Genomic DNA, 12069 nt, shown 5'->3' on the forward strand with positions numbered 1-12069 from the left:
AGTGCGGAGCTTTTACATTTTAGAACTCCGCGAGTGCGGAGGTCTTAAATACAGCTCACATTATGATCCAAAACGTGGGCGGCTTTTAATTAATATAATAATATATATAATTAATTATATATTATATTATATTCTTGTGCACAGTTGACTTGTAATTTTTGATCCGTTGCGTCACGCGTTGAGAGTTGACTTTGGTCCTTGCGTATAATTTAATATCTTGTACTTTGCGTTTTGCGGCTCGTACTCTTGTAATTTTTAGACGTTCCTCATCAATAATTTGAACCTCTTTGATTGTACTTTGTACTTTTTAGCTTTTTGGTCGTTTGCGTCTTCAATTCGTCGAATCTGCCTTTTGTCTTCACCTTTTATTATTTAAACGAATATCACTTGTAAATAGGACAATTGCAACTAAAAATTTGTCTTTCTTGAGGGATAATGCTATGAAATATATGTTCATTTTTAGCATTATCACCTCATAAAAGTGGAAGTTACATGACTACTTACACCATCAGCAATCGATGGCATAAGAGCCTCTACAGACGTTTTAAACCTTTTTTTATAAAGCATTATTAACCTCTTTAAACACCAAAATTCAAAGAGGCAAAACACGATGTACACAACAACAAATAGATCCATATAGATTTAAAACAAAAGAAAAGCAGCTATGAGACACAAAATTAAAATACTAATAATATACATGATAATAAAAAATGTTAAAACAAAATCAAAAATCATTAACAACTAACACAATGTTTCAAAGTACATAATAAACATAATTTGTCACAAATATACAGAAATATAGTCATAAGGCAAGCATAAACATTAAAAAAAAATAACAAAACAAAATCGCAAAAGAAGAGATTTACCAGAAATTGAACTTTAGATAGCAAAATATCCGAGACTATTTAGCAACAATCGGAGAGATACCGTTCAAATTGAGGAACAATCGTGATTCCATCAACAGCTGCAACAAAAATATACTTCCTAAATATATTTTATCAATAATATATAACATGTAAAAAATGTGCAGAAAAAAGGGGATAAGTAAGCGACGGTGGTTTTAACTTTAAACACGAAAGCTAAACGTATCTGCAGCGGTGACCAGTGAGAAAGTAATGATCGGCCCTCGATAGATTATAATGCATATTATAACCCTAAAATTGATCATATCTGAAGTAAATCTTGTTTCAATTCTAAATCCCTTCTCATTAAACTCATAATATAAAACATCTCCATCCATCAGATTAGCTATGGCCACCATCCTCACATTTACTTTTAATTGTAAATATGCAAGTAACTACATGAATCGATTTAATTGTATGAATCATATGAAAGTAACCAATTTGACGAGTTGTGCATTTGTGGGAGCGTAAATTTTAATCTAGCGATGAAGAGAATTCCTCTTTGAAGCGGTGAAGCGTGTTTTGTGTTTAGGTAAAATAAAAAAAGAACGGTATTGTCGTCTAGTGTAGGTAAACAACAGAAAACTGTGTTTCTTTTAGTATGTAAGGGATGATATGCTTGAACAAAATGAACTTACTGTGATGCAAATTTCGATAGGGAACTTTTACACCTACACTTGATCAAAATAAAAGTATAAGCAAACTTGAGTTACAAATGTGCAAGCAAATATGTAGTATCAAATTTCATACCATATGACTACTATTGTTTGAGACATTTCATCATACACCTTTTATGCACTTTCATAATAACTAATGTTGTTATTCATCATCTGCATTTGATCCAACACAAAAGATAAAAGATGCTGAGAGAAATATCCTTGCATAATCACTTTTAAAAAATTAAGCTTCAATGAAGTAGAATACCTTAAAATCCCAGTGGCACCTTATATCTTCTTCCAAAATATATCTGATAGTTTAGAACACATAGTGTGAGTTCAACTGAACTTATACATGTAATAAGTCATTTGTTTGTACAGTTTAAAGATGTTACTTACCTTAGAGGACTTGGAGGTTGTGAGACATAAAACCATTACCTTTGTTGGTGTCGTCGCTGTTACTATTAGTTTAAATGCGTAAAACATCATCAGTACCAATTCAAAATTTATCAAAAAATAGCAGGTTAAATAAGAATTCAAACATCAAACAAAAAGGGAAAAAAAAAAAATACCTGACGTACCTTCAAAAATTCAAAATCACAAAAAATTTAATTTTTATTTTAATCTTTTCATTATTCTCTTCAAAAAAGAACGAAATGATAGTGTAAAAAAAAAGTGTCTGCAAATATGAATATTGCACATATTAACTAAACAGCGAATATAGGCAGTGTATGTATGTGGACTAAAGGTTTACTCATATCCATACCTTTTAGTGAAGTCTTCAAACCGATTTTCCAAGCACCCTTTCAGCTCATTTCTACTGAACTATTCCACCATTTCACCACCACACAGAGCCGCCGCAGCTCCACCACCCAAATTTGGATTCGTAACCCTGCAAACCCTGTAACCATAATGAAAACACGAAGCATATGATAAATAAAAACAAATTTAAATTGAAAAAATACTCACCTCAAAACACAAATTCGAAAAGCAGCAAGACTCCTGCAACAATGAATAGGTTTTGATAACGGAAAACCCGAGCAATAACAGCAAGGTTCCTGCTGAAATGTCCCGTTCTTATTGATTAAAAACGTTCCATATTAATTGATTTCGTTGCGAGGTTTTGACCTTGAGACGTTTTTCAAAGACTGCATTCATTTTTAAAACAAACCATAACCTTTATTTCATAGATAAAGGTTTTAAAAAAACTTTACGTAGATTATCAAATAATGATAATCTAAAATATCCTGTTTACACACGACCATTACATAATGGTTTACAATACAAATATGTTACAACAAAATAAGTTTCTTGAATGCAGGTTACACAATATCATACAAGCATAGACTCCAAATCTCGTCCTTATTTAAGTATGCGACAGCGGAAGCTCTTAATAATCACCTGAGAATAAACATGCTTAAAACGTCAACAAAAATGTTGGTGAGTTATAGGTTTAACCTATATATATCAAATCATAATAATAGACCACAAGATTTCATATTGCAATACACATCCCATACATAGAGATAAAAATCATTCATATGGTGAACACCTGGTAACCGACATTAACAAGATGCATATATAAGAATATCCCCATCATTCCGGGACACCCTTCGAATATGATATAAATTTCGAAGTACTAAAGCATCCGGTACTTTGGATGGGGTTTGTTAGGCCCAATAGATCTATCTTTAGGATTCGCGTCAATTAGGGTGTCTGTTCCCTAATTCTTAGATTACCAGACTTAATAAAAAGGGGCATATTCGATTTCGATAATTCAACCATAGAATGTAGTTTCACGTACTTGTGTCTATTTTGTAAATCATTTATAAAACCTGCATGTATTCTCATCCCAAAAATATTAGATTTTAAAAGTGGGACTATAACTCACTTTCACAGATTTTTACTTCGTCGGGAAGTAAGACTTGGCCACTGGTTGATTCACGAACTTATAACAATATATACATATATATCAAAGTATGTTCAAAATATATTTACAACACTTTTAATATATTTTGATATTTTAAGTTTATTAAGTCAGCTGTCCTCGTTAGTAACCTACAACTAGTTGTCCACAGTTAGATGTACAAAAATAAATCGATAAATATTATCTTGAATCAATCCACGACCTAGTGTATACGTATTTCAGTATTGATCACACTCAAACTATATATATTTTGGAATCAACCTCAACCCTGTATAGCTAACTCCAACATTCACATATAGAGTGTCTATGTTTGTTCCGAAATATATATAGATGTGTCGACATGATAGGTCGAAACATTGTATACGTGTCTATGGTATCTCAAGATTACATAATATACAATACAAGTTGATTAAGTTATGGTTGGAATAGATTTGTTACCAATTTTCACGTATCTAAAATGAGAAAAATTATCCAATCTTGTTTTACCCATAACTTCTTCATTTTAAATCCGTTTTGAGTGAATCAAATTGCTATGGTTTCACATTGAACTTTATTTTATGAATCTAAACAGAAAAAGTATAGGTTAATAGTCGGAAAAATAAGTTACAAGTCGTTTTTGTAAAGGTAGTCATTTCAGTCGAAAGAAAGACGTCTAGATGACCATTTTAGAAAACATACTTCCACTTTGAGTTTAACCATAATTTTTGGATATAGTTTCATGTTCATAATAAAAATCATTTTCTCAGAATAACAACTTTTAAATCAAAGTTTATCATAGTTTTTAATTAACTAACCCAAAACAGTCCGCGGTGTTACTACGACGGCGTAAATTCGGTTTTACGGTGTTTTTCGTGTTTCCAGGTTTTAAATCATTAAGTTAGCATATCATATAGATATAGAACATGTGTTTAGTTGATTTTAAAAGTCAAGTTAGAAGGATTAACTTTTGTTTGCGAACAAGTTTAGAATTAACTAAACTATGTTCTAGTGATTACAAGTTTAAACCTTCGAATAAGATAGTTTTATATGTATGAATCGAATGACGTTATGAACATCATTACTACCTTAAGTTCCTTGGATAAACCTACTGGAAAAGAGAAAAATGGATCTAGCTTCAACGGATCCTTGGATGGCTCGAAGTTCTTGAAGCAGAATCATGACACGAAAACAAGTTCAAGTAAGATCATCACTTGAAATAAGATTGTTATAGTTATAGAAATTGAACCAAAGTTTGAATATGATTATTACCTTGTATTAGAATGATAACCTACTGTAAAAAACAAAGATTTCTTGAGGTTGGATGATCACCTTACAAGATTGGAAGTGAGCTAGCAAACTTGAAAGTATTCTTGATTTTATGTAACTAGAACTTGTAGAATTTATGAAGAACACTTAGAACTTGAAGATAGAACTTGAGAGAGATCAATTAGATGAAGAAAATTGAAGAATTAAAGTGGTTGTAGGTGTTTTTGTTCGTTGGTGTATGGATTAGATATAAAGGATATGTAATTTTGTTTTCATGTAAATAAGTCATGAATGATTACTCATATTTTTGTAATTTTATGAGATATTTCATGCTAGTTGCCAAATGATGGTTCCCACATGTGTTAGGTGACTCACATGGGCTGCTAAGAGCTGATCATTGGAGTGTATATACCAATAGTACATACATCTAAAAGCTGTGTATTGTACGAGTATGAATACGGGTGCATACGAGTAGAATTGTTGATGAAACTGAACGAGGATGTAATTGTAAGCATTTTTGTTAAGTAGAAGTATTTTGATAAGTGTCTTGAAGTCTTTCAAAAGTGTATGAATACATATTAAAACACTACATGTATATACATTTTAACTGAGTCGTTAAGTCATCGTTAGTCGTTACATGTAAATGTTGTTTTGAAACCTTTAGGTTAACGATCTTGTTGAATGTTGTTAACCCATTGTTTATTATAACAAATGAGATGTTAAATTGTTATATTATAATGATATTATGATATTTAATATATCTCAGTATGATGTATATACAGTTAAATGTCGTTACAACGATAATCGTTACATATATGTCTCGTTTCGAAATCATTAAGTTAGTAGTCTTATTTTTACATATGTATTTCATTGTTAATACACTTAATAATATATTTACTTATCATTTAACATAATTAACCAAGTGTATCAATATCTTAATATGATTCATATGTACCTAGTAAGACGTTGTTATAACGATAATCGTTATATATATCGTTTTCGAGTTTCTTAAATTAATAGTCTCATTTTTATGTATATAACTCATTGTTAAAATACCTAATGAGATACATACTTATAATAAAAACATGTTAACTATATATATAACCATATATATGTCATTGTATAGTTTTTACAAGTTTTAACGTTCGTGAATCACCGGTCAACTTGGGTGGTCAATTGTCTATATGAAACATATTTCAATTAATCAAGTCTTAACAAGTTTGATTGCTTAACATGTTGGAAACATTTAATCATGTAAATATCAATCTCAATTAATATATATAAACATGGAAAAGTTCGGATCACTACACCTGCAACAATGAATAGGTTTAAATAACGAAAAAACCGAGCAATAACACTGTCTAGCTTCCAAAACTAAACCCTAGAAGCCATAAAACAACAAATCCCTAAATGAAAGTAAAGCAAAAATTCTTACTTTATCGATTTAAGAAAACAAAAATAGGTGAGACAAATGATTGAAACCCTAGTAAATGGAGGAAGACGATGAAGGTGGTTGGTGACAGCGCCGATGGTGGTGGTGACGATCAGTGGCGGAAATAGCATGGGGCAAGGGGGGGGGGCAGATGCCCCTAGTCGATTTGCAATTTTTAGTGTAAAAATTTTGGGTTTTTCGATTTTGCCCCCGGTGAAAATTTTTTTTGCCCCAAAACCACTATATTTTGCCCCAAAACCTCCGTATTTTGCCCCAAAACCTCTATATTTTACCAAAAAAAATTTGATACGCTTTAAAAATTTTTTCGCCCCGGGTGAAAAAAATTCCTATTTTCGCCACTGGTGACGATGCTGATGGTGGCGGTAACAGGGCCGATGGCGGCAGCGGCGGGATGGTGTGAGCAGATGGCGCAATTTTGATCGGGGTGAGTGGTGGAGTTTTTTTTTTTTTGGAAAGAGAGAGAAGACAGGGGTTTTTTAAAGTGGCGGGGAGATGTCGTTTTGGTGTATTTGGTGAATAAAACGGTAAGATTTCGGGTGTGAATTAGGGCGTAAGGGTAATAATTACCTTTTATAGCTAAAATCCATAAATTTTAATAGAGTTAGATGCGAGGATTAATGAGAAAGAGAGACTTGAACAATATCAGGGTTCTCTTTTTACCCTTTTCTTTCCCTATTTCTTCTTTTACATATTACGGAGTACATAATAATACATACACAACTTTAACAAAGCCAGATTGAGAGTTAGAGATTGATCTCTTCTTCCATCTCACTCTGTTGCAGAAAACAAGAATAGGAAAGATCTTATTCAATCAGGTCCGTTTATATATAAAAAAAAAAAACCCCTCTTTTTCATCATACTTTCATTTTCACACACTAATTCACACTTCTTTTTTAGTTTTTTAATTTTGTTTCCCCTTTCTGGGTATTGTAAATTTTAGTAATTTATGATTAGGGTTTAAAGATTTTGTGATGTGAATTGATAAATTAGGTACTTTTTTTATTTTTGTTCCAGTGTGTAGGGTTTTTTTTGGGTAAGCATAAAAATCTGCAAGTACTTTCTCTTATAGATATAAATAATATAATATTATTATTGGTGTTCTTAATTCATTATACTTGAAAAGATTGTAAGAGTTAAATGTTTATGCACACTAAGTGTTTGTCTTTATGCCTAAATGAAAAGATGCTATATATTGTTTTATTAATAAATTTTAAGTGGATGAGTTTGTTGCAAGATACTACATTAGGCTTGTGAAAGTTGTAATTAAGTTGTGATTTTAATTGTTTTGGTACTGAAATATTTCAAATTGTTATGGGTTTTGTTGTGAGGAAGATGTTTGCTTCTTGTTTTGATTGTTTATTACTACTTGCATAGATTGTTTGATGGTGATTGAACATCTGAACTCGTGATTGATAGGATGCCACCACACAACGAAGGTGAAGTTGATCAAGTTGATTACATGGAAGAAGAAGGTGACATGTCGGATTTTGCAGACGATGTTGACGGAGAAGAAAACGTTGGCGAAGATCAAAATCAGGACGAATACGATATGGTAGTTGAATTTCAGTCTGTAAACTGATTAGACTGGTTTCAGTTTGATATAGACATGTAGTGTAATTATAATAAACATAATATAGTATTTCAAATTTTAATATTGAGTAGCTTACGAAGGTGACGGATACATCCTCTGATCAAGCACGGGACGGGAAAGATATTCAGGGCATTCCGTGGGACCGGTTGAATATAACTAGAGAAAGTTACAGACGTACAAGGCTCGAACAGTACAGAAACTATGAGAACATTCCATTATCGGGTGAAGCGGTTGATAAGGTATAGTCCTATTGCTTGTATCAATAATATTAAATAATAAGTTTTCTTCTGCCGTTTACGATATTATGGAAACTTTTTGGCACATGCAGAAATGCAAACAAAAGTCAAAGGGTGGTAACTACTATGAATTCTTTCACAATACTAGATCCGTGAAGCCCACAATCCTTCATTTTCAGGTTTATACGATCACCGTTTGTCCGTTTTCTAGCATTTGTTTGACAGTAATTTAAAGCACTAGAAATTGTGTTTGTAATGCATACTGTGTACAGCTAAGGAACCTGGTATGGGCTACTTCGAAGCATGATGTGTACCTTATGTCTAACTACTCGATCATGCACTGGTCATCGTTATGTCAGAACTTGACGGAAATTCTTAACTTTTCTGGACATGTAGCGCCTACTGAGGTACTCTATTTTTCTGTAACGTTCATAATATTTTTATTATTAATATTAATATTTAGTTTAATTTTGAGCCTGCTGTGCTGATAAGTATTTTGGGATGACAGAAACATGCTGGAAGTTTGTTGGAAGGGTTTACGCAAACTCAAATTAGTACATTAGCGGTTAGTGACGGTTTTTTGGTGGCAGGAGGCTTTCAAGGAGAGCTTGCTTGTAAGGTAAAATATTATACGGGACTAATGAATTCAAACTAAGTCAAAAAGTATGACGATGCGAGAATTTGTATAATTAGAAGATAGAAGATTATTGAAAAATAAGTGTACAAATGACAAATCATTTTAATTCGAATGTGACGTAAACTGTTAAAGGGGATAGAATAATAGAAGGATCTGTCTAATATTTTAATTTATTGATAGCTTAAAGGCATACATATGGACATAAAGTCAATTGTCTCGTAAAGTTTTATATCTATAATTCAGTGTTAGCCTAAATGTGACGTAAACTGTTAAAGGGGATTGAATAATTTAAAGAATTTTATCTGATTTTGAGTTTGGATTATGGAACTGCTCACTAAGGGTGCACGCTAAATTTGAATATTAGCCAATTGTTACAAGTTTTTGAGCAAATCATTTCGTTCATATACGCGTCATTAATATTGTATGTATGAGATATACCACACTTTTTTCATTAGACATGTATGCATACTCACCACTGTCATTATTTGTCTCCAAAATTTAATTAGTACAATTGATATGAAACGGTAAATTATATACACCAGAAGCTTCTGTAAACTGTATGGCTATTAATTGCATTGATGTTTTTAGTTTATACGACGAGCCTCTAGTCTGTTGGAGTTATGTATCTAAAATCGTAGTAAAAAAGTGCAAACATAGTTTGCTAAAGAGGAAGATTAGGTGCCTGTCTTTGTTGTACTTGTAAGGAATGAGCCAACACAACTACATATCAAGTTTTGAATATTTTGAATATATATACTGATGTACGTTTTTTGGTAAATGTTTGAACCTATTAATCACGAAGAAGATTTTAATGAGTTTGAGAGGTGTAAAAGTAAACTTAACTCTGTATTAGTTGATGGATTTGTATCAAAATGCATGGCAAAAAGAAAGATAAATCTCCCTTTAGAAGAAGATGCATACAAGGCATGATTAACATTTATTAATTCCTGCATTTACTATGAACTTTATACTATATGCATGCAAAGTTGAAATCTTTATGATCTATGGCATTAGTTGAATGATCTCGACTACTCAAAGTAGTCTGTATGTGCTTTATACTTGTACTTTTCGTTTTGTTGCAGTGCATGCTTCTTCGGAAATATTTAGCGCTGTACTCTCATTTCGAATGCTAAAGTTATGTTTATAATAAAACAATGCAGAAATTGGACAAACAAGGAGTAAGCTTCTGTACAAGAACAACGTATGAAGAAAATGCCATAACAAATGCTATTGAGATATACAATTCGTCGAGGTAATCAAGAATTAGTATATACTTATTAGTTAGTTTGAAGTTTGTTCCGTTGTTGTTTGTTGACATTTTGAATACTTTGACAATTTTTAGCGGTGGAATGCATTTTATGGCGTCAAACAACGATTGTGGCGTAAGAGAATATGATATGGAGGGATTTCAGCTTGTAAATCACTTCTGCTTTCCTTGGCCGGTGAATGTAAGTCTCATTTTCAGATGGTAGTGATAATTCCACTCATGAAAGTTGATAAATCCACTCATATCATGCATTAAGTACTTGTACTGTACATACCTGCTATGCATAGTTACGAGTGGGTTTATCGGTCTATGCATAATTAATAATGGAATTTATCAATTTCGTGAGTAGAAATATCAACTCCCATTTCAAATAGTCTCCGGATTTCTAAAAAGGAGATTTACCGTGTGTAATATATATATCTGCTACTGAAATAAATTACTGATATCAGAATGATACAAATCAAGCGCTGTTATTTTCATGTTGAGTGTATTTTGTAATTAAAACTTGGTCATTAATAAGATTAGAATCATGCGTATACAGTTCGAACGTTCCAACTGCATAGTACTGGGTGGCTTGACTGTTTTGTATCAAATGGGTCGAATGGGTAAGTTCATAACATGTATCTAAAAACGGGTAAAATTTTCTATAGTTATTGCAGGCAATCTTGTATGTTACTTTATTCATAAATTTGGTGCATCATTGTAATGATATTCTTATTATTTCTTATTAATTATACTAGCACATTCAGTATCATTGACATATATAAAATGAACATTGTAGTAGTTTGGGATTTTACCCAACTAATTTATTGATTGTATCATGAGTTTCTTGAAGAATGATGTATTAAATTAGCTTACTTAAAGGTTAATGAACTTGTATACTCTATTTTGAACCATACTTTAATGACTAGTTTAACCCGACACCTTTACTAACAAATAACGTATTCACGGTGCAGCATACATCTTTGAGCCCAGATCGTAAACTGATAACTGTAGTCGGAGATCATCTCGATGGATTGCTCGTAGACTCTGCAAGTGGAAAGGCAAGAAATTGTGAATACGATACTAACTTGTATATTCAAATCTTTATATTAGATTAATGATGTCATTATTATCACTTTTTAACCTGTTTTTTAACAGACGGTTGCCACAGTCGAAGGTCACCTTGACTACTCGTTTGCCTCTGCATGGCACCCAGATGGGAAAATTTTTGCTACGGGCAATCAAGACAAAACTTGCAGGGTATGGGATATAAGAAATCTATCGAATCCCGTCTCGATTCTTAAAGGTAACATGGGTGCGGTTCGATCTGTTCGTTTCTCATCAGATGGACAGTTCCTGGTGGTGGCGGAACCCGCAGATTTTGTTCATGTTTATAACACCAACTTAAACTATGAAAAAAGGCAAGAAATTGATTTCTTTGGGGAAATATCTGGTGTGTCACTTAGTCCTGATGATGAAACGCTCTACGTTGGAGTGTGGGACCGGACTTATGCCAGCTTGCTACAGTTCAACAAACGTCATAAGTATGGGTATGTTGATTCGTTCGTCTAGTTCCTGATTATCGTCCTAAAATAAAATATCAGGCTTTTTTTTCTTTGTTCCCTTTTGCTTTATTGGTTGGTTGGAGAGACTAGGTACCATGTTAAAAGTGTGTCCCAAAAAAGGCAATGTATAGTGAAAATCTTTGAAGTTGAAAGAGGTTTGTTATTGTAACTAGGAGGCAAAATGGTGTTCTGCTTATGAAATGTTAATTTGTGGAGGGGATAATGACAACTATCTTGCATTGTATGGAATTGATTCGGCATGTTAAATTAAAGTTAAACTAGCAAGATGCTAGGAATTACAAGACTTGAACCACTAGAACCATGTAATAAAGGGAGAGTTGCTTGTTTACAACATAAATATCTTAGGAATTAGGCGTTAATCCTCTTATCTATACTTATTTTTAGTTTCAGAAAACAAAATTTTATATATAAATCAAGCTTACTCGAGTTGTTATGTAACGATATGCTTTACACGATAAAATAACGCCGGTACTGGATAAAGATACAAGTACCAGACAAGAAATAAAGGAAAAATGGTTTATAAATAAAGAACATCATCACCATGACTAAAGTTAGGATAGAAGGATTTCAGATAGAACATGGCGACA

At 32.4% G+C, this 12069-nt stretch overlaps 1 protein-coding gene and 1 long non-coding RNA gene across 11 annotated transcripts; one reads left to right on the forward strand and one right to left on the reverse strand.

Annotated features, from left to right (window-relative positions):
- Positions 1-200: 200 nt before the first annotated feature.
- LOC139843951 (uncharacterized) lies at positions 201-6275 on the reverse strand. 9 transcript variants are annotated; one of them, XR_011757762.1, is made up of 8 exons: positions 6166-6275; positions 2528-2616; positions 1958-2459; positions 1827-1869; positions 1653-1732; positions 1541-1573; positions 867-964; positions 201-362 (listed from the first exon to the last, which is right to left on the reverse strand). It is a non-coding gene; the product is annotated as an uncharacterized lncRNA (long non-coding RNA). The 9 variants fall into 9 exon arrangements; XR_011757763.1 differs by having other exon boundaries at positions 867-1732; positions 1958-2019; positions 2325-2459; XR_011757757.1 differs by having other exon boundaries at positions 1827-2459.
- Positions 6276-6819: 544 nt separating this feature from the next.
- LOC139843953 (uncharacterized WD repeat-containing protein C2A9.03-like) lies at positions 6820-11792 on the forward strand. Of its 2 annotated transcripts, none has more exons than XM_071834138.1 (10): positions 6820-6998; positions 7600-7735; positions 7846-8013; positions 8103-8189; positions 8283-8417; positions 8519-8629; positions 9808-9899; positions 9990-10095; positions 10871-10957; positions 11055-11792. In XM_071834138.1, exons 2-10 carry the CDS (start codon positions 7601-7603, stop codon positions 11466-11468), a joined length of 1335 nt encoding a protein of 444 aa, XP_071690239.1. In that variant the 5' UTR covers positions 6820-6998; position 7600; the 3' UTR covers positions 11469-11792. The 2 variants fall into 2 exon arrangements, with proteins under 2 accessions (XP_071690239.1, XP_071690240.1); XM_071834139.1 differs by having other exon boundaries at positions 7855-8013.
- Positions 11793-12069: the final 277 nt, after the last annotated feature.

Source organism: Rutidosis leptorrhynchoides, chromosome 4 (genome assembly GCF_046630445.1).
Source record: "Rutidosis leptorrhynchoides isolate AG116_Rl617_1_P2 chromosome 4, CSIRO_AGI_Rlap_v1, whole genome shotgun sequence".
NCBI lineage: Eukaryota > Viridiplantae > Streptophyta > Magnoliopsida > Asterales > Asteraceae > Rutidosis > Rutidosis leptorrhynchoides.